Source organism: Nansenia antarctica, assembly GCF_963989245.1.
Source record: "Nansenia antarctica genome assembly, chromosome: 19".
NCBI lineage: Eukaryota > Metazoa > Chordata > Actinopteri > Argentiniformes > Microstomatidae > Nansenia > Nansenia antarctica.
The window spans coordinates 22,804,183-22,828,128 of NC_137692.1; the positions used below are offsets into that span (position 1 = coordinate 22,804,183).

The window sequence follows — 23,946 nt, forward strand, 5'->3', positions numbered from 1 at the left end:
AGCATGACTACAAGGCTCGAAAATAAACAAAGACAGAAAGAAAGGGGGTGATTGGAAATTAACTAAACTTAAAAAACACTATCCAGGCCTTCCACAGGTAACACTACTTACCCCCCATCCTAACCCATCCTAATCCTTTCTACAGCCATGGAGAATGCATTGCTGATGCGAGTGAGTGTCTTTGCCGACCAAGGGGGGAGGAAATACATGGAGGATGTCACCGAGGTGGTCGTGGAGCCCGAGCCGGGGGAAGAGGAGCTCAACTCTGCATTGCAGGAACCAGAAGACCCCAAAGATGCACCCTCGGCGGGGGTCCACACTACTGTGCCCCCTGCAAACGTGCACCAGGATCGGACTGCAAACAATAGTGCAATGGGTGATCAATCGTCTGCATCCACTCCAGTTGCATGCACACAAATTGTGGACACACAAAATGATGACCAAAGTTGTGCAGATCTCGATCACCATCAACCCCATCGCTCGGTGGCTTTCTTCGCCGTGTTCGACGGCCACGGGGGCCGCGAGGCAGCGCAGTTTGCACGGGACCATCTGTGGGAGTGCATCAAGAAGCAACGAGGATTTTGGTCTAAAGACGACGAGGAAGTGTGCGCGGCGATCCGCAAAGGGTTCGTGGCGTGCCACCATGCGATGTGGAAGAAACTGCGTAAGTTGAATGTTGAATAACCCTAACTAACCACTCATGCACTCACACGGTTAATCGTGCTTAGCTTTGCATGTATTAAGCCCCGAGCTTCTTCTGCGCGCTAAATATGCAATTATATTAAGCTACACACATTTCAGAACGTTTCCTGAAATTTCCTGGCTGAGCATGACTACAAGGCTCGAAAATAAACAAAGACAGAAAGAAAGGGGGTGATTGAAATTAACTAAACTTAAAAAAACACAATCCAGGCCTTCCACAGGTAACACTACTACTACAACATATGTGTGCATTATTATAATAGCTTGCATACAATGCATGCACCCCCCCCCCCGCTATGAGGTGCCATGCACTATAGGAGGGAAGGAGAGTTACCACCACAACAAGACAGGTTGTTAGGTCATAATATTGACCATGCATGCAAGTAGTCAAACCCCATTAGTACATTGTGTGCTTAGGTACTGTGCATGTGAGATTTAGTTTTGAGAGAGTTGAAAGAATGACAAATTAAGGCCCAGAGTAGAGACAGGGCCTTACAATTGATCAAGAGTTTCCTTCCTTCTGTTCTGTTATGCCTAAAGACTTGTCATCCGGCTGTTATGTATGATTGACTTTGCTAAACTGTTGATCAAAGGTCTGCCTGCCTTGCCTGCCTGTCTGTCTGTCTGTCTATCTGTTGTCTATAGACCTGTATGTCTGTAATCTCAATATCTATGTGTCACATCCTGAATGCCTCTCTGTCCCTGATCACCGACTTGGGTCTGCTGACTGCATGCCTTTATGCGCATGACGGTTGTGATAAGCTACACACAGTTCAAATGAAGGCTATTAGGCAACCCCCGAGTGGTGACAATAGTACGAATAAGACTACTTCTAAGCCTCTAGGTGTGTGTTGACGTTCTCCTTTCTCACCTCCTTTGCAGCTGAATGGCCCAAGACACTAACGGGACTGCCCAGCACGTCGGGCACCACGGCCAGTGTTGTGGTCATCCGGGGGAACCGCATGTATGTCGCCCACGTCGGGGACTCTGCAGTGGTCCTGGGGGTCCAGGACGACCCCACGGACCAGTTCATCAGGGCGGTGGAGGTCACGCAAGACCACAAGCCCGAGCTGCCCAAGGAGAGGGAGCGCATAGAGGGACTGGGGGGCAGGTAAGGTTCACTGTGACAGCAGCACAACAACAACACACAGCAGGGAAGGGGAGGCTGCTGGAGGGAGAAATTGGAGGAATGTGGGGTGTAATGCATGGAACAGAATGAGGAATGGTTACTAAAAATACCTGTGACAGAGTACAGTCAAGCCAAAAGAATCTCAGACTCTTACGCAATAGAGGGACTGGGGGGCAGGTAAGGTTCACCGTGACAGCAGCACAAAACAACACACAGCAGGGGGGAGGCTGCTGGAGATAGAAATTGGAGGACGGGGGGCGCTTAGGTGGTGTAGCGGGTTAAGCATTGACCATGTATGTAACCTCAGGGTCCCCGGTTCGATTCCAGCCGGCGACATATCCTGCATGTCATCCCTCCTCTCTCACCCTTCTTTCCTGTCTAAATCTCTACTGTATCTGTCAAATAAAAAGAAAAATATGAGTGGGACTGCCCCACTCAGAAAAAATAACTGTAAAAAAAGAAAAATGACATTGGAGGACTGTGGGGTGTAATGCATGGAACAGAATGAGGAATGGTACAAAAAAATTACCTGTGACAGAGTACGAGTCAAGCCAAACGAATCTCAGACTCTTACGCAATAGCAAATATCAAGCCCTTATCTCCATCGGCCGATAGCAACATTGTCCCCCAGGCAACAAGCCTCACTGATAAAGCATTGCAGCACCAATGCAGATACTTTTTAAATGCAAATATATTCTGACTATGGTAACCTAGAGGGATATAACAGTGAACAACGGAGTGGAGAGAGAGAGAGATTGCTGTAAACGTAAAGGCCTATACCACACACCCACCACAACGGGAGTGAGCTCTAAGCAATTTCTAGCGACATAGAGATGCAGTATTTGCCAGATTATTACTGGGTGCAGCCTAATGCCAAGATATGTGCTCACTGCTCACTCAATCACATACCACAGCAGCGTTAACGAGGCCAATCCATACATACCGAACATGTTGTTTTCGCAGCTTGTTTTTGTTTTTTAGTTTAGTTGTGTGGGCGATTCTCTTCTCACTTCATGTAATGATAAATGTGTCCTTCTCTTTCTCTCTCTGTCTGTCTCTGTCTCTCTTTCTCTCCCTGTCTCTCTCCCTCTCTCTGTCTCTCTCTCACCCTCTCTCTCTCCCTCTCTCTCTCTCTCTCTCCCTCCCTCCCTCTCTCTCCCCATCTCTCTCTCCCTCCCTCCCAGTGTGATAAAGAAGTCTGGGGTGAACCGGGTCGTCTGGAAGAGGCCCAGGCTTACCCACAACGGCCCGGTGCGGAGGAGCACGGTGATCGACCAGATCCCCTTCTTGGCTGTGGCCAGGGCTCTGGGTAGGTCTTCTTCAGACGGGGTACTACTCGCACTCAAAACCATTGAAAGCAGCAACAGAAAGTCGAGATGCAAAAAACTTACAGAAAATGTCTTTATGTGAAATGTAACATAACATAAACAAAAAAGTGCAGGGTGAGGAGAAAATGAAGAGCAAACCTTTCGCCGTTGTATGTGATGTACAAACAGAACAAAGCTTGACCCAGATTATTGGAACGTATAGTGTAAACAAACAACATGGATGACCTATCGTCACCCATGGAACTATGGTCTAAAATAGAACTGCTTGTGCTCAAATGGTGACTTATTTCTCTTATCACATCTTGGAGATTGGAGTGTTTCCTGTTGCATCATCTAGATTCGCTTTTTTGTTGGCCGATAATCAAACAATGCACCTTTAAAGATAGACTCTTGGATATGACGTTTCCCCCCATTATGTCATTGGGGGGTGAAAACTACAATGTTTTTTTGTTTTTCTTTAGTTCTTTTTTTTGGGGGGGGAGAGAACTTGACTGGCCTGCACACAGCTCTGACCTCAACCCCATCGAACACCTTGTTCTCGCACAACATCAGTGCCCGACCTCATTAATGCTCTTGTTCCTGAATGGGAGCAAATCCTCCACAACCATATTCTAAAATCTAGTAGAAAGTCTTCCCAGAAGAGTGGAAGCTGTTATAGCAGAAAAGGTGGGACCAACTCCATATTAATGCCCATGGTTTTGGAATGAGAAGTTCAACAAGCACCTAACGGGTGTGATGTTCGGGTGTCCCAATACTTTTGTCCATATACCGTATTTTCCGCACTATAAGGCGCACCGGATTATAAGGCGCACCTTCAATGAATGGCCTATTTTAGAACTGTTTTCATATACAGGGCGCACCGGATTATAAGGCGCACCGGATTATAAGGCGCATAGAATAGAAAATACTGCAGTCAAACGTTTGACTGGGGTTGCGTTACGCCCAAGCTCCACCTACTGCGTTGCGTCACCTCTCCATCGGTGTTGTGTCAACTTCCCGTTGTCCATGCTCCACCTGAGCGTTGTCACCGTCAACGTTCTACCTGCTCCACTGTCAAAAATATATATTTTTCCACCTCAAGTATCAGCCGTTCGTCATCCATTTTTGCAACAAGCGTCAAGGACCTGCGGTGATTCACAGCTGACTCGCGTGAATAGCAATTCGCAATAGCTGCGACCACGAGATATAGAGTAGTTAGCTACAAGCATTTTCAATCTGGTATTATCTCTATTAGTGGATTAACCGCTGTGGTGATTTAACAGCTGATAAAAATACATCAAGTAGACTACAAACAGAGCAAAACAATAAAACAACACCAGAAAACAACCAATAGGCTATACAATTATAACCAACAACCAATATGTGACAGCTCCTGGTGAAATGTGCAACGTAATTTTTCAGTTTTGTGACTGAACGCAGCCACAGCTACGAACGCTGCTAACAAAACACATCGCTACGAAGGTCTAAACTGTATTTTAATAACATGACAACATGCTGAGAGAACATCGACATGCTAAAAACACATAACTACACATAACAAGATGAACACACAGTTATTGCTTTTGAACACGAGCTAAAACGAAAGTATGTTTACAACCCTCCCTTACCGGTAGCCTCCGGCAAACGAGAATAATGAATCCAATACACAAATTATAAGTGTTTAGTGATCGTTAAACTGTTGTTTATTATATCGAGTGGGTACTTTAAAACTTCAAGTTGAAAGCACCAAGAAGGACCGCCTCGAAATTCATCGATGTTCATGTCCCGTGCTCGCGCTGTTGCCTTCATTCGAATAGTGACTGTAGAGACGCTTCTACTTGCGGCTCTCTGTTCAACAACCCACTGTTGGAGTTTGTCCTCTAACTGTGTCTAACTGTGGCCATCTCGCTTTGTTCCCTCGGAAACTCTGGTTAGTCTTCTTTACTTGGGGTCTTTATACACACAAGTGGTGTAGGGATGGACGGTTTCCAATTATTGAAACCGAAAAACCGTCAAAGACTAAAACCGCGGTTTTCCGGTTAACCGAAAAACGACCGAAAAACGAAAAGAAAAAAAAAAGAAAAAAAAAGAGAGAGCGACAATTTCAAATAATTGAGCCCTACTGCTACAATACACTCATGTCGAACACCATTAAAACACCGTAAGCACAGTCGCAACACATTTAGGCTACTTAGTTTCACAAATATAAGTGGAAAGGCAGACTTTTGTAAGCTACACCATACATGAAAACACATGAACACTTAACACACCAGCTCCGCTGATCCAGGGTGCACGCCTGCACGGAAGATCATCTCTTGGAACAGCGTCTTCATTGAATGAACTGCTTTCTCAATATCTTGGTTCTTAGACAAAGTTTCAGCTGCTGCTCAATGTATTTAAATATTTGAATACTGCTCAATAATCACTGAAATATTAGACTTAGAATTATGCAGTGAACATACTTAAAGCTTTTCATAAAAACCACATGCCGCGAGACTGACTCGTCCTGAACTGTCGTAAGTCAATCAACAAAGAATGCCCCATCAAAATAAAAGTGCCCATGGTAGAGCTGTCAAAATAGAGCTTTCAAAATAAATGTACTAATACAGATAAAGATAAATACAGAACTACCTTTGCGTCACTAAGTGACCGCGTATCTTCTGAGACATGCGTTCTGTCATCACTTTCAGTAGCGCCTTCACACACAGTGGTGCTGTGCACAAACACTCTTGATCCGTATAGCTCTTGTTTTATTATATTGTGGTTTAGTAAATACTGCACTTGGAGTTAAGGCCCTTGCACACCAACGCGTTTTTTACGTCCGTTAAAAAAATAAATTAGAACTCATGTTGTGTCAACCACGCTTGCACACCAATCCGTAATAATTCGTCCGTCAAAAAAAAAAACGCAACAGGTTCGATTTTCTGCGTTTTTCGCGTCCGTCAAAAGCCTTTTGAGAGTTGTTTTTGACCACTCCGCCATGGTATAGACTGGGACACATCGTCAAATTAGAACTTTAGGACAGTTGGATTAATGTTTACAGAAGTACATGTCTCAAGTATTATCTCGGCGGTTGAGTGAAAGAAAAACAACATACAGATGATAATTCACACAATATAATACCACGAAAGCTTACGGCACTAAACAATAACATTCATTTGGGCAGCATCATACTCAAACTCAGGAAGAAGGGCAGGGTCCGGGCAGGTGCACACACTGTCAACAGACTGCCAGTGCATCATACAGGTACATCATTCAGCTGGTTATAGCGGTTTCTTTTTCTATTCTACTTCTGCTGTCTGCGTATCCCTGGGTATTCCAGATGGATGGTTTGAATGTAGAGTGCATATTGCGAAAGTTCGCAACGTAAAAAAACGCAACGGACTCCGCAACGGACCGGTGTGCAAGGTCTCTGTGCGTAACGTTTTTTTTCGGATGACGGATTAAAAATACGCAGGCGTAAACGCACGCATTGGTGTGCAAAGGCCTTTACATTCAATGCATGATTTGTGCTATAGAACATAAATAAAGTTTGATTGATTGATTGATATCAAATCAAATCACATTTTATTTCTATAGCGCATTTCTCACAAAAGTGACCCAATGCGCTTTACAGAGAGCAGCGAAAATTATCTTATTAAATGTAAGCGAGTAATTGTAAAAAACCTTTCCTATCTACCAATAACTGAAGGCAACTATCTTTCCCATAGAGTGATTCGTTACCCTTAAATATAATCCCAATTAGATATTAATCCTCAATTATTCTTCACAACTGACCAAACCTCTCACTCATTGCGCGGCAGATTCAGACTGTATCATTGTTATTTTCACACACGACAAACATGTGACATGTTCCAGTTTTATTCTTTGAACAACATAGGAAAAAGGAAAAAAAAAAAAAAAAAAAAAAAATCCGGTTTCAGACGGTTTTGATAAAAAACCGTTTCTATTTTTATAAACCCCGGTTTTCGGTTTAACCGAAAAACCGTCCATCCCTAAAGTGGTGTGGGACTGTGAGTAAGCACAACACCGGTGTTTACTGATTACCGTAATGCTGCAAGCGGTGCGGCTTTGTAGTTTACCAGTCGTACTGAAACATTTTGACAGAGCGCCTTGAGCGCCGTGTACAACCAGTATGGATCAACAATTAACAAATTGATCCATATATAAGGCGCTCCGGGTTATAAGGCGCACTGTCGGTTTTTTTGAAAATTAAAGGCTTTTAAGTGCGCCTTATAGTGCGGAAAATATGGTAGTATAATGTGAAATCAAAGGCCTGATATGGCTCATGTGGTAGAGCATGTCGATAACAACGCTTAGGTTGTGGGTTCGCTTCCCCCTGGGACCATACACAATGGGGCGGCTGTGTCTCAGGAGGTAGAGCCGCTGTCTAATGATCGCAAGGTTGGCAGATTGGCGGTTCGAGCCCCGGCTGGCCACATGTTGAAGTGTCCTTGGGCAAGACACTGAACCCCATATTGCTCCCAGTGAGCGGGCCGGCGCCTTGCATGGTAGCTTGCCGCCATTGGTGTGTGAATGTGTGTGTGAATGGGTGAATGAGAGGCCGTTGTAAAGCGCTTTGGATAAAGGCGCTATGTAAGTGCAGTCCATTTACCATTTACACAAGGCAAAATACTGTAGTCTCAACAATCCTGAGGGAAACACTGGTTCACTTCGTTTTTTCCCCCCATAGGAGACCTCTGGAGCTACGACTTTTACAGCGGGGAGTTTGTGGTGTCCCCGGAGCCTGACACCTGTGTGCTGACCCTTGACCCCAGTAAACATCGTTACATCATCCTGGGCAGCGACGGGCTGTGGAACATGGTGCCCCCCCAGGACGCCGTGTCGATGTGCCAGGACAACGACGAGGCCATGGTAAGGCCCGCCCCGCCGCCACTAACGAGCCACGACATCCACAGGGTTCCCACGGGTCCTTGAAATCCTTGAACGTTTGTGAATGAATGAATGAATGAATGAATCGTTTAATGACCACACGACCTAGGTCGGTGGAATTTGTTTTCGGTACAGGTGGAAAAGCTCAATACAGCAGTGTCAAAGACATACACACATTACACACATTGCACATAACTATCACATGGACATGTACACACATAACCACAAGACAAGAACATAGTCTTAGAAATCGGGAGGACAAGCACATTGTTATGCATGGAACGGAACGAGGAACGGTATCGACACAACGAGCCCGCCCGCCCCCCCCCCTCTGCTTTCTACTTCCATAAGCCTCCAACTGTATTATGACATCACAGGTGACATCACAGGTGACATCACTCCACCTCTTGCCTTCCTCCAGGCGCCGTGCGGCGTGTCCAGCGCCCGCCAGCTGGTGAGCCACGCCCTCCTGCGGTGGCGTCAGCGGATGCTCCGCGCCGACAACACCAGCGCCATCGTCATCGCCCTGCAGGAGCCCGGGGCGCCCCAGGAGTCCCTCCACCACGAGGAGGTGCTGCTGAACCTGGCCCAGTGGCCCCAGCGGGCCCCCGCCACGGGCTCCCGCGCCAGCACGCCCATCATCAAGGTGAGAGCGGAGCGGGGGTAGAAGTGGAGATAAACGCTAGTTTACAGTTTATTGTTATGTCATCACGTAAGAGAGTTAAACAATTCTTAGGCTTCGGTTCCTGACATTGCAGCACAAGACAATAAGGCAATACGCATAATACAAGATTATACAATCTGGGGGGGGGGGACATTTTTTTACCCGCAATTGGCGTGTGTTCATTTACTTTTATTTATCTCACTGGTATCAATGCTTTTTGGATGCTTAACATATTTGCTCAGCTTCATAGTATGGTAATGTAATAGAAACATGAATATTAGTACATGAGTCTTTCGTGTATTTCGTGTACTGCAGACAGTTACAGGGGGCGCGCTAAACTGTCGTTTCTTTCTCCGGCAGGTTCCTGACCTGGACGTGTCCTCGGCCTCGGTGTGCGAGCTCCTCCCCACCCTGGAGAGGCGGAACGGCCTGTCCGGCAGCAGCCTCTACGCCCTGGCCCTGTCCGAGCCCTTCAGCAGCTCCCCCCCGGCCCTCTCAGACGACCATGATCACTCAGAGGACCAGGACCACTCAGACGACCAGGACCACGCAGACGACCAGGACCACTCAGACGACCAGGACCACTCCGACAGCGGGTCTCCTCCTTCCCCGACGGACAGCAGCGCCTCCCCCCCCGGGGAGCAGGAGGAGGAGGGGGCGAGCGACGACACGCGGACGCCCAGCAGCAAACGGACACTCCCTGAGGGGTCGCCACCCATCACACCGTCGGCGAAGAAGGTCCGACGCAGGACCGGAGAGAGGACGCCGTTGTCATCGGCGACGAGGCACAGCGCCGGTGAAAAGGGACAGGAACAGGAACAGTCGTCCAACGTCCCCACGCTACTCCAGCAGCACGCCGGAAAGACCACTGTGTGTGTATGCTGAGACACACACACACACACACCCACACACACTTGAAAACACACATACACACACACACACACACACACATACATGCTGCCTCTTCCACCACCATATTTTGTACAAACCACCGAGGGAGGGTTCCATTTCAGGACCTTCGCTGTGGATTTCATGTTTCAAGTGTAAACGTAGACGGTCGTTTCTGTGCGCATGTTGGAGATGTGGAGCCCCGGCCGCAGCTCCATCTAAGGCACACGATAGGTCAGGTCATCTTTACTACAATTAAAATAATGGAAAGGTTCAGGCAAACCTAGGCCTACACCTTTTTTTTAAAACATGAGATTCCCTAGAGAGCTATCCATCTCTCCTTTTTAATATTTCTTTCCTGGGAAGATTAAAGATTAGAAAATTGATTTTAAAGTGGTCATTTGATGTTTGTTTGTTTTTTTAACCATACTGCTCTACAAAAATAATGTTATAAATTTATCCCATCTGTAAATATTCAAAAAGGCTGATAGTGATTCATTAGTAAGTAAGCAAGTAAGTAAAGTACACATGGGTTACTTTCAGTAAAGCAATATATTTTTGTACATTGTTTTATTTGACTTATTGAAACTGAAGAGGATATATACATTTTTAGAACACCGCCATTTCTCAGATCCACACTTTGTTTGTATATCTTGATATTAACATAACCACATTTAATACCCCCCCCCCACAACCTCATAATGAAATGCTTCATGGTTTATTAATGTATTTTAATGTCTATTGTGTTTTTCTATTGGGTATTCCTCTTTTATACTCACTGGATGAGATTCCTTGACACATTCGATAGAAACTGGAGGTGCTTGTACAGTTCAAACCAGTGAACTAATAAACATGTTAATGTCCAAACATTACTGTATTGTATATACACCATTATGTTTTGGGGGTGACACCTTGTGGCCATTTCCAGCTATTGCAGCCGCTGTTGTGCCCCTTTCCCCCAATGTACCCCCCCAACTCAATTCCAACCATTAAACTATCCATCTAATGACAATGTAACATCCTTAATCATGTCTAAGAACTACCAGAGACCATGGGGTGCGTCCCAATAGTCTAAAGAGGCTCCCCGCTCTCTTGTCTCCTTTTCTTTGTTGGAATGGAATGGACTTTATTGTCATTGCTACAGTACAGGTACCAAACAACGAAATTTAGGAGGGGTGGCTCCCCTGGTGTTAGGAAAGGGAAAAAAAAACTTTTAAAAAAATCACAAGAAGGGAAGGAGCTGGTTTACATAAATAAAGGCTATGTACACAATCCACTGTACTATACTGTACAGATAGACGACTAGGGTTGTCATGTTGGCACTAATATGAGGTCACAAAGGGTCGTGTTGAGAAAAGGCTCCAATGTGGGCCTAGATCTGTGCGGACTTTGTGGCTGAATCTACAAAATGCTCTCCATGATTCCTTGTGTCCTCAACGTATTGGAGGAGAAGATCAGAGCTTCCTCCCCCCTGGACCATCTCCTCCAATGTATTATGAGAAGGGGGAGGAGATTAGTGGGTACACAAGGAATCATGGGGGGAAAATGTAGTTTGATTTTGGCCCCATATTTGAGGAGCTGGGGATAGGTGGTAGATGGAGACATGGATTATAGCTTTTGGATGGTGGAAGACCAAATCCTTCATCTCCTTTTTGAGGCGCCTTCCCATTCCTAAAGAAATGTGTGTTTCAGTGCATTCACATTAAACCCCCCTGCACCCTTTCCCTCGTCCGCTCCCTGTCACTCAGGTAGGATTCACTCCCAGAACAGAAGTCATCAAACGTCACTTGAAGTGCTGCGGTGACAGGAGAGAGTAATGGGGTACGGAGTAGTGGTGCCTGGCCTTGTGGGATAGTGAGCTGGACTGGTGATCACTGATCAGAAGGTCATGAGTTCAAATCCCATCTGGGAACACCACCACTAACTAGTGTGCCCTTGAGTATGTAACACTTAGCCCTAAGTTACTCCAGGGAGACTCTTAAGTCCCTGTAGTCTCTTAAGTCACATTGGATGAAGGCGTCTGCTAAATGGTTAAAATGTGAATGGAGTAAGGGTGGGGAGAGGAGTGAACCCCAGGTGAGGTAAATACTTGTGTAGCTTACCCTGGTTGAACTATGACATCCTCTCTTGACTGGTGGTGGTGATATGGCTGTTCTTGCAGCAATCACTGCAAGTGTACAGCGTAAATGTGAAAAATCACTTCTTTCTTTTTTATTGATCACAAAAAACAAAACAAAATCTCAATAAAGATGTTTTATGCAACTCATTTGACTGTGCAATATCATTCAGATGTATTAAAATATGTATTTTAAAATTGCCCAAGAGTACTAAACAACAACAACAAACAACACTTCAGTTCACTTTTTCTTTTAAGGATGCCCTTTGTGGTCCATTGAGAGAGTATTGGCAGGGTCCATTTAATTTGTTCTTTTCACCTTTTTTGAGAAATAAACAATTACTTTAGAGCACTTTGGAGAGATTCTGTTGTCTTTGACTAAGCAAATCATGTCATAGCAAGAAGAGTAATCGAGCTCATGCCAGGGGCCATTGGCAGTCGTCATGATAGAAGAAGAAAAACATTTATAGACACTGGAGAAACAGTACAAGGGGGGGAAGTAGAAATCTTAGGAGACACAGTATAGGGGGAATAATAATAATTATAATTATAATAACGTTGTTGTTGTTATTATTTAGCAGTCTGCCCATGGAGCTCCTCCTTCAGGCTCCGCCCCCACAGTGAACTCAGGTGACCAATCAACAGGCTGCTCTTTATGACCATGTTTATATACCTTGTTGCTAAGTTATTATAGTGACAGTACACCTCAGGTCACTATACCGTTATTTGTTGTCCCCCAGGAGTCTATTTCCCTGCCTTATAATAAAGCACAATGCTAGCTAGGCCTTGTAGAGGAGGGGCGATCAGGGTGGGTATTCCACGTACGATGATTAGTATATTGGCGATTAAAATAAAAGCCGCGTTCAGGCAACTCGTGATTGGGATTCAAGCCTCAGGTGATTCCTCGAACAAGGATCAGCCTGGTGTCATCAGTGTTCAGAATTTTTAGGGTTTAGAAATCCTTGATATGGGCGCGTGCACGCAGACATAAAGAGCCCCGAAGAGTCGAACTGTCGAAATGAAGATACTCCACTCTGCAGGGGTCCTACTTTTTGCGCAGCACTCCTACTTATTGATCTTTATGAAGATGAAAAATAAGATGTAAAATAGTGCAATACTGCTGCAATTAACAAGGCGAGGGAAATGGTTTGGCAAGAAATTGCTGACCGATTAAATGCGTAGGTCATACTAGCCCCAGTTATTGTTATATGTTCATATTTTAATAAATGAATATTTACTACTGTGGTGATATCAGCAGCAGGTGTAACAGAGTTGGGAATGTATGTTGAGTTGTGGTGAACGTGGATGAGTTTCGCTGTGCTTGAGCAGCCCTGGTTGTTGGTTGTTGCGCCCCCCTTGGAGTTTGGGTGTACTGCAGGTCTGCACGTTCTTTTGGTCTTGTGGTGTTGCCATACCCAGTGGTAGCGTTAGAATAAAGACTACCATCTGAATAGCTAGGTATGTGCGCGATGTAAAACGCTCCTCGGATTTTATTATTTGTGTGGAGAACCCTGTAATATAGGGTGAAAATGTTGGTGTAGTACAGTACATATGCTATTTGTTTTTACATTGTGATGATTTCTATATAGTTTTAATCCACTGATTATACGTTTATGAACATTTTGTACTATACCAGAGTTCTGTATATTGGCTAGCAATGTTTCACATTTCAGTTCCCGCGTTTTGGTTGCTAGCTCAGATGATGTTAAATATATTGTATGTTATTTTGAATACGCAGATTTTAAAGAATTACAGACACCAGAGGAAGACTTATGTTTTATATGTATTTCACACAGATAAATAAAAGTGGTTGAAAGAAGTTTGCCTCCTGTTTGACCATCGTTACACATGCTACATACAGTCATATTGTCACGATGGCATAGTGGTATTGACCGCTGCCATAGTATTTATTCGTCATTTTAAGACGGTGGTTCAAATCCCTCTTCTGACACACTTTTTACTGCATTTCGTTGTCTGAATCTAATCTAAAATCTCATCTAAAAAAGTATGTAGGCTATAAAATGATGGTGCAGGCTAATTTACAAGAACTGACACGATTACAATGGTGTTTGAAGCCTTTCTGAGTAGTAAATTATGTTCTTCTAACTGGACCCTGGATTTGGCATAGATAATTTTTTCTTATGATTACTGATGGATAGATGATTCACTTAGACAGATATATATATATATATATATATATATATTGTAAATCGATTTGCATGAAGGCTTCGGTTAAATGTAAAAAAATAAATAAATATCAAGTTATCTATCACACAGTCAAACTATCTATCTATCTCGTAAAAAGTGGGAACTAATTATTTCCTAAAAGACACTTGATTGAACTGTCGTTCGGGATATAGTTTTCGCCTGTGAGACATTTTTGACGCACGTATTACCTCAACCAGCCTCTAAACCTGCTCCCGACCAGAATTACTCAGAAGGATTGATGTTGCATAGCAACCAAGCAGCGAATTATGTGAGCCACATTGATGGAACCGAACGCAAGCTGATATTAGCGCCCGGATCTGATTTAAACCTGGATCAGAGTTAATCGCGCTTCTAGGAATCGGCCCCAGGGCTACTCGTCTCTCCTGAGCTCGGTTGTAACGTGACCCGCGGAACATGGGATATGTTCCAGGCACGCGGGAAGGTATTTTGACTGGGGGTGCTGAGGTGCTGTCTATATACGCTACAGGGAAAAAAATTGCCAGGGAAAACATTATAACGATTTCTCTCCCTCCCTCCCTCCCTCCCTCTCGCTGATTGCTCGTTCGCTCACACGCACACAGTGGCATAACGACGGGCCCCAACGCACGGGCAATAATAGTTAAGCACGCACGCACCCACACACTACAACGACGTAACGTTAAATATTTTACCAACAATGTGTTGGAATTTACAGTAATTTCCACTCAGCTCACAGTGTCCCACAATGTCCACAAACATGATGTTGACCATTATTACAGACAGCATTCCATGTCGATTGTTATTGCCTCTTGGAAGCCCTTCGCTGCCGAAGAATCGGATGGATCTGAATATCAGTTCTAATACGTTTCTGGCCGTCTGTTGCTCTTTCTCAACAACGTCCGACAGTAGAGCATTAATGGGAGTGTTGTTAAGCGAAGCAAGCAACTGCATCAGCATCTTCTTCCAACTCCACTTCAATTGTTCTGGCTGATTTAGCATTTTTGCTAAAGAACTCAGAGATTCCCTAGCAAGATATGACCATGTGATCACTAACATTAAAACTAACAAACACATTTTTACATTTATTACAAAAAACACATTTATTTTTATTCCCAAAAGCAACAATAGTTATTATATTGTTTTAACTTATTGTTTGAATAATATTTTTATTTTTTAAATTCAGGCAGGAGGAGCTCCTTCTGCCTGCCGCTAGGGGGTGCTGCAGCACCCTCAGCACCCCCCTTCCCGCGTCCCTGTTAGATGCTTTACAATAATTCCCCCAAATGACCAGAAAAGGTAGCTAGATTTGTCGCTGGTCGCTTTTGACTAATTAAGTCGCCAGATATAGCGACAAAGTCGCCAAGTTGGCAACACTGATGGGAGGACGGGGTTGGTCGTCACATTTTTTACTGTTATTTGAATCCCTCAAAAACTGTATCCTTTATAGATTCCATTTCCCGTGTAAAGGAAGTCTGACGTGTCAGGTAGTAATGAAGTGCCCTTACTCTCCTTAAGATTATTCTGTTCAGAAGATGTGGACCGTCAAATACGTGTTGTGCACTTGTGACAACCATCCCCATTGTGGGGTTGGTTGTCACACACTATGGGGTTGGTTGTCCTGTCTTATTATGGAAACATTTTTAAAAAGATGAACATTTTCAGAACTGAATTTAAAAGTTTAATTTCAGTGAAATACATCACTTAACATCAACTTAACACATATTAACACATCTTAACATACATCACTTAACATCAACTTAACACATATTAACACATCTTAACATAACACCAACAAGGTAACAGTAAAACATTTTAAAACTTTTATCTTTAGGCCTATACAACATTAGGAACAATGTTAACATAACAATGTTAACAATGTCAACATAACAATTTGATTTGATTTATTATTAATTAATTATTACAATTATTAATAAAATGTATTATTTCATTCACTATCTGATTGACAGTGATGGCAAATGTAGGGAGAGCACAACACCAACAAGGTAACAGTAAAACATGTTAAAACTAAATATATATCTTTTTTTAATCTTTAGGCCTATACAACATTAGGAACAATGTTAACATAACAATGTCAACATAACAATTAGATTTTATTTATTATTAATTAATTATTACAATTATTAATACAATTTATTATTTTATTCACTATCTGACACACTGCTCCCACACCTCCTTGGAACGGCTGTTGGTGAATGGTTCCACACAAACAACACAAAAACACTCCTCTTCATCCGATGAAGACTCCTTTCTCTTTCTCTTAGATGATTTAGATTTTTCTTTTGAGTTTAAGATTTTCCTCTTCTTTCCTTCTTTTTTCTTTAAATGTTCCTTATTGTTGGGCGATAAAGATATTGAGTCAGAAAAGTAGCTGATTCTTTCTGTTAGCCTGGGTGAGAAATTGTATAAATAAAAATAATGTTCCACAGTTGATCAGCAGACCGGTTCGGCCAGTGTTTTTGGTAGAATGTCTACTCTACTGTAGGTGTGTGTGTGTGTGTGTGTATAGATTCACACAGTGTACCTTCTGCAGCTGTAGGATCTCAGCCCCCAGGCCTTTCAGCTTCTTCTCGTTTTCCTTCGTCTGGGCGAAGATCTCGTCCCTGGAGGCCCGCCTGCCCTTTCCCTCTGTATTCTCTCCTTCACTGGGGTGTCAGTGAGGAGGCAGCTAGACAGGGTTTTCCTTTTCGGGGCTCCTTTCCTGGCTGCAGCCTTTGGGTATGGCCTCAGCTCCTCTGGGGTCATTCCTCTCTGTCCAGAGCTAGTGGATGGCTCTGGGGGTGGAGTAGTGGGGTGGAGTAGTGGGGTGCGGGTGCACTGGGCTCGGCAGCTGGGTTAGGACACCGCAGAGCTGACATGTTTGGTACACATCATATTATTATCTACTAATAGGCTATTTACCTTGTTCATCAACAGTGAAGAGGAGAGCAAAGGAGAATGACCACTCTGCATATTCTTCTGGGCCTGTGCGCTCTGTCACGTGTGCATGTATAAGAAGATGTAGCCGCTCTGGTCCCGCTCCCTCAAAATAAGGTCTGTGAATGAATACCTTTCTTTCTTTCTTTTTAAAAAAACGTTGTGACTAGCTGTCGCCCTTTTTTTGTCACTTTCCTCGTTATTTCCTTTTCTCTTTTGAGACCCTGGCTGTGTTCGGAATGGCGTACTAGCATACTACTCATACTAGATATGACGTAGATTTTGAGTATGTCGTGCGTTCTAGGTAGAGATAGGTAGCTGTGTTGTAGTTGAATCTGAATAGTTGAGACAAAAACAAAACAACGTTGAGGTTCCATCATGTAACCATCATGTCAACACCACAGCGTTAGCTCGCAGAGGCTTTTTCTGAGGCGTTTCTGTTTGGTTTTTTTGTTAGACACATGAATTGAACGTCATTTCTTCTCAATCTAAATTTAAAAAATATCCTGCTCACTTTGTTAATAACGGTAGATAATCACAAACCTGGATTGGACGTCGTTGTTGTGTGCGTTTCAAGTTCCAATTTCGGTGACAGCTTCCAAAACCAAACAGAAACAAGCTGACATCGCGCGCAAATTTGGATTTGATGACGTCAGTCGTCTGTCTCCTCCCTCCCGAGCTTCGCCGAACAGTACCATAAGATGACCAGAAGATGGCGCCCGCGTGCTGCTGCAGTAGAACCTTCTGCGTGTCCTATGTATTAACCATGGTGCCTTATGTGCACAAAGAGGCCCCTGACTTTGGCGTTGCAGACATCTTCTCTCTCCACGTTATGGGGCTTTTCCACTACGGTGCTGACCCGGGTCAGCTAGACAGGGTTTTCCTTTTCGGGGCTCCTTTCCTGGCTGCAGCCTTTGGGTATGGCCTCAGCTCCTCTGGAGTGTTTCCTCTCTGTCCAGAGCTAGTGGATGGCTCTGGAGTCTTTCCTCTCTGTCCAGAGCTAGTGGATGGCTCTGGGGGTGGAGTAGTGGGGTGGAGTGGGGTGCACTGGGCTCAGCAGCTGGGTTAGGACGTTTTTTAAATATTCTCAACACACACACAGGCTCACAAGGTGGTCCGAATGGAAACTCCAGACTCCGCCTCATCCAATCAAAATTCCCCAGGGAGGGGCACATCTGCCTGGCTGTTGGATGTGTGTGTGTGTGTGTGTGTGTGTGTGTGTGTGTGTGTGTGTGTGTGTTCTCATCTCTCAACAGTGTGAGTGGCAGCGGCACGGAATCACACCTTGACTTGAACCTCAAACACGTGAATGGAATGAGGAATGGTATCGAACACACGTGAATGGAATGGAATGAGCCCGTCCTCCGATTGGGTGAGTGATCCCCACTACTCTACACTACACTAGGTAGTAGGCCTAATGAAGATTGCTCACCAAATCCATAGCGTTGCAATGTTTCGGCTTGACTAGCGAGTGTGTCATTGATTTTCAACAACGCTGAAATGTATTTACATTTTTCAGAATGAAAGTCAGAACATTTTGATTGGTTGGCGACTTGCTCCCGGTTTCACCAGCTGCTGTCACATGTGATAATTATGTGATTGGCTGTGTTATTCGAGCCCAGCGAGCCCAGCAGCGAGCCCAGCAGCGAGCCCAGCAGCGAGCCCAACAGCGAGACCAGCAGCGAGCCCAGCAGCGAGACCAACAGCGAGCCCAGCAGCGAGACCAGCGAGCCCAGCAGCGAGACCAGCGAGACCAGCAGCGAGCCCAGCGAGCCCAGCAGCGAGACCAGCAGCGAGCCCAGCCAGCAGCGAGCCCAGCAGCGAGACCAGCGAGCCCAGCAGCGAGACCAGCAGCGAGCCCAGCGAGACCAGCTGAAAGACGTGTGGTCAGACCCGCCACTGGTGTTCTGGTGTTCTGAGTGGTCACAGCACGGATAGTGGTGTTGGCTCTGACACTGGCCACGGTCGTGGGGCTGTGTGGTGTTGTGGTCACAGTCCTCATAAAGGTAACAAATTACCTTTTTAATAACATGTAATGCCAAAACGAATGCCTTTTGGTGTGAATGCCTTTGTTAATTTAATATAGCAAATGTTTTTATCCTGAGTGATGCGTTTTAAATGAAAATTCTATGTGTACACTGGTGTCAGAAAGTTGGGATGGAAGGAAGGCCATCGGAGAGCCGTGTCCATGTGAGGGACTTGACATAGTGAAGCGTGAGGGCACGCTCTCCCGAACGGTGAGGATAGTGTAACGATCCTGTATGAGGCCCTGGAACGGTTGCAGTCGAGGCTGGGGTGTTTCTGTGGTTCTGAGCTGTCGTGTTCATGCGCAGGGTTGTGGTCCTGGCTTTGGTTTCTTCCAGAAGACCAGACAGCAGAGATGTTCCAGCTCAGACAGGAGCGGAAGCCTGATGTCCAGATGCATCAGCAGGTTCTCTAGCCACTCATCCAACTTAGTGAAGGAAGGGCTGAGAGGGAGAGAGAGAGAGGGGGGGGGGGGGGTTAGGTACAAGACACATGAGGAGTGAATGAGAAAAGACGATGGGAGAGACCCTGGTTAGACATACTGTATTTTTTTTTTTTTACTCAATATAGTGACGTATACTTAACCACCCACTGTGGTCTAGGTTATCATACCGAGTATCTGCTTCCATGTCACAGCAGAGAGCTGCCAAGGGCAGGAAGGCGGGGGGGCACTCTGGGGGGGTGGTACTGCTCAAGGCACCCTGGGACGTTAAGGCCAAAGTCTGGGGTCCGGGGAAGGTAGTCTGGGTCAGCAGTATCAGCTCAGTATCTAAGGCATCCTGTATCTGAGCCTCACTTTGTCCCTGGCATTGACTGCCCATAGCTGCTTCCTCCTTCTCATCTGTGCTGCTGTCATTCTCCTTTGCTTCTTCTTCTGCCTCTTTACCTCTGCTCTCCTCTCTGGCTGCCTTGCTTGAAGAGGCCCCTGGCATGGAGTATCCATAAGGTATTAAACATTAAATTAAATCAAGTATCGAACAGGCAACCTTCGGACCTGTAGCTGGCTGCCTTTAGCAGTATGTCCACTGAGAAGATGTCCATCTTCTTAGTCCAGCGGCGGACAGCCGAGTAACCGGCACTGCGCAGCTCGGAAAAGAAGAAGGTGTTGAAGGTGTGCACCGTGGGCAGGTGAGGCTCTTCACTGCGCTCCACCAACAGATTCATGTAGCAGTTTATGACCTGGAGGAGAGGGCAAAGACAACGGCTGAAAATTAGAAAACAATAAACATCTCTACGTTATTACTTATTTTTCCCCCTTCTTTCCAGTTCTGTACGGCAGTCTGTCACTATATGTGGTGCTGCATGATGATAACAACTCACCGCATCGTTGAGCCAGTCGAGGTGGCTGAGAGTCTGGAGGTCTTTGCGTGTGATGGTGAGTCTGAAGCCTTCACTTAGCACCTCGTCTTGACTGCCCCCCCTCAGAGATCGACCCACCTCTCCCTCCATGGCCTGCGCAGAGAGCAATCCCAACAAGCAAACCATCAGAGCTCCAACCTCTGACACCTCCTTCTAAGCAGCCCACTCAGGGTGTTACAGAGCAGGGAGAGGATGAGCGCCGCCAGCCCCAGGCCTGAGAAGGCTAGGGCTAGACTGGCATCAGCTGTGGACCGCCGTGGGCCATGCACAGGCAGGAAGCACCAGGTGCCAAGAAACTGGGGTGTGTAACTGCCAACGTCCAGCAGGGGCAGCACTGCTAGCAGGAGGGTGAGGGAGTACAGTAGGAGCACAGTGAGCCGAGCATGGGCTACTGTGATCATAGCAGCGTGTAGGAGGGGCTGGGTGATGACACAAGCTCCGCCCACTTTGACTTAAGCTCCGCCCACTTTGACTTAAGCTCCGCCCACTTTGACTTAAGCTCCGCCCACTTTGACTTAAGCTCCGCCCACTTTTGCTTGGTAATGCAGCACACACACACAGGAGTCAGTATCACACACACACACACACACACACACACACACAGGAGTCAGTATCACACACACACACACACACACACACACACACAGACACACAGGAGTCAGTATCTCTCACACACACACACACACACACACACACATCAGGACTCACGTGTGCATGTAGAAGAAGATGTAGCCGCTCTGGTCCCGCTCCCTCTGCACCGCCGCCTCCTGCATGCGTGACACGTCCAACTTTTACAAAAATGGAGATAGAACCTTATAATTCTAACGTCACGATGTAACATTATACTAGTTAGCTAAGCTAGCTATAGCAAGAGTGCATAGCTGCTGGATACAAATTCACTGAGCTCTAATAATAACCTATAATATTTGGACCAAAATTGCCCTCATCTCATATATATCACTGAAATGACACTGACAGTGCACTGTAAGTTAACGTTACTTGAAGTTGTTAATTATCTATAGCGAGCTAACTACATCATCCACACAGTGATTAGCTAGTGCTAAACCACACAATGTTGTCTAGGCAGCCTATATGTTATGGGCCCCAAAATAAGGTCTGTGAATGAATACCTTTCTTTCTTTCTTTTTAAAAAAACGTTGTGACTAGCTGTCGCCCTTTTTTTGTCACTTTCCTCATTCTTTACTTTTCTCTTCAGAGACCCTGGCTGTGTTCGGAATAGCGTACTAGCATACTGCATACTAGCATACTCAATGAGTATATACTGCATACTGCATACTAGCATACTCAATGAGTATATACTGCATACTGCATACTAGCATACTCAATGAGTATATACTGCATACTAGCATACTCAATGAGTATATACTGCATACTAGCATACTCAATGAGTATATACTGCATACTGCTTACTAGCATACTCAATGAGTATATACTGCATACTAGCATACTCAATGAGTATATACTGCATACTGCTTACTAGCATACTCAATGCCTGTCTGACTTCCGGTGGCGCTGCTCCGTAGCGACCCGGGCTGCCTCACTGCTGCCTCGTTCTGATGTTTGTTTGTTTTATCGTGTTTTTAGCAGTTTTATCGTGTTTTTAGCAGTTTAACGCTGTGTGAGCCTGTATTCATACCTGTGTGGTAACAAGATGATGGTTTTAGCAAGACTACTGTTCATTATTTTTATCGTCTGGGAGCTTATTAAACAATGTCGCTCCATGCCGTCGAGTCGGGAATCCACGCCGTCGTTCCTCCGCTATCCCCGCGATCTACTACTGCTGCTGCGCTCCACCGACACACCTGCTCCCCAGCTACCGAGGGAGCTGTGGGCTCGGCCTCCGGACCACCGCGGCCGCAGACTGAGGAGGAGGGGGAGACGCGGAGGGGTGAGGCAGCGAATGTGAAGAAGAGCGGACAGGCCACCTCTGCCTTCTATGGTCCTCTGCAACGCCCGTTCATTGAAGAACAAAGTTGACGAACTCCGATGCAACACCAGAGCCCAACACGAGTACCGGGACTCGTGTCTGCTCGTTTTCACCGAGACCTGGCTACAGAAAGACGTACCGGACTCGCTTGTGGACCTTGAGGGCTTCTCTCTCGTGCGCTCCGATCGGAACTCAAACTCCGGGAAGCGCATAGGAGGCGGCACCTGCGTCTTCATCAACCAGAAGTGGTGCTCCCAATTCACTACAAGAGAGTCTGTCTGCAACCCTGACATTGAGCTGGTATGTTTAAGCCTCAGGCCCTTTTATCTTCCTCGAGAATTCGGAAATATTGTACTATGTACAGTTTACATTCCACCGAGTGGTAATGCTGCTAGAGCAGCCAGCGCGATAGCAGACTGTGTGCACAGACAATTGAAACGCACTCCTGAAGCACCTTGTTTTATTGCCGGCGACTTTAATCACTGTAAGCTTGAGTCTGCGCTGCCTGGATTCACGCAGTATGTTAAGTGTAACACGCGAGGTGAACGAATCCTTGATAAATGCTATGGCAATGTTAAGGACGCCTACACTGCCAGGGCTAAACCCCCGTTAGGTAACTCCGACCACAATGTTGTCCAGCTAATCCCCACGTATAAATCTCTGCTTAAAAGTAGCAAACCCCAAGTTAAAACAGTTCATGTCTGGAATGATGATGGCATTGAAACCCTAAAAGGCTGCTTTTCCTGTACCGACTGGGACCTCTTTCACGGTCTGGACCTTGAAGAGGCTACTGACACTATTACAGATTATATAAAGTTTTGCAGAGATAACGTGTTACCCCTGAAATCTATAACTGTGTACCCTAACAACAAATCCCATATCACGAAGGAAATCAAAAAGTGCATAGTTCAGAAGAGAATTGCATTCAGGAATAAGGATCTTTTGGCCATGAGGAACATCCAAAAAGAACTGAATCACAAATTAAGGGGGGCCAAGAGGAAACAGAAAGAGACATTTGAATCCCACTGCTCTTCTATGAACACTAAAAAACTATGGGACTCCATGAAACATATGACTAACATGGCCCCAGCTAAAAGGTGCCTTAGTGTCCTAAACGAGGGTGAAAAAGCCAATGAACTTAACAATTTTTATGCCAGGTTTGAGACTGCCGACTTCTCGATGGAGCAAACAGTGGCTCTTCAGGCGCTGCCTGAGTTGGAAGCAAGTATCACCATTGAGCAGCGCGAGGTACAGAGACTGTTCGCTAACACCCGCCCTAGAAAGTCCTCTGGACCGGATGGCATCTCTGGGCTCATGCTAAAGTCCTGCAGTGAGGAGCTGGCTGAGGCCTGGTGTCCTATCTTCCAGAAGTCTCTGGACTCTCACACTGTTCCGTCCATCTGGAAAGACGCTATCATTATTCCTGTTCCTAAGAAGGCTAGCTGCAAGGAAAACAATGACCTGCGACCAGTCGCTTTGACATCTGTTGTAATGAAATGCTTTGAAAAATTCATTATATGTAAAGTGAAAAATGCAGTCAGTTGCTCTCTGGATCCTTTTCAGTTTGCGTATAGATGTAATACAGGCACAGATGATGCAACCTCAGCCATGGTGCACTTCATCTCTAAGCACTTAGAGGACCCTACCTACTATGTCCGACTCTTATTTGTTGATTTCAGTTCTGCTTTTAACACGATACAGCCGCACCTTTTAATTGAGAAGTTAAATGGGCTTAATGTCCCCCCCCTCATTATAAAATGGTATCACTCCTTTTTAACTAACCGCACACAGCGG

General features: G+C 45.4%; 1 protein-coding gene across 1 annotated transcript; it reads left to right on the plus strand.

The window, feature by feature from the left end:
• Positions 1-147: 147 nt before the first annotated feature.
• Positions 148-18,758, plus strand: ppm1da (protein phosphatase, Mg2+/Mn2+ dependent, 1Da; the record flags this gene model as incomplete). Its single annotated transcript, XM_080549063.1, has 7 exons — positions 148-664; positions 1,585-1,813; positions 3,016-3,140; positions 7,832-8,013; positions 8,453-8,677; positions 9,056-9,565; positions 18,438-18,758. 7 exons carry the CDS (start codon positions 148-150, stop codon positions 18,756-18,758), a joined length of 2,109 nt encoding a protein of 702 aa, XP_080405189.1.
• Positions 18,759-23,946: the final 5,188 nt, after the last annotated feature.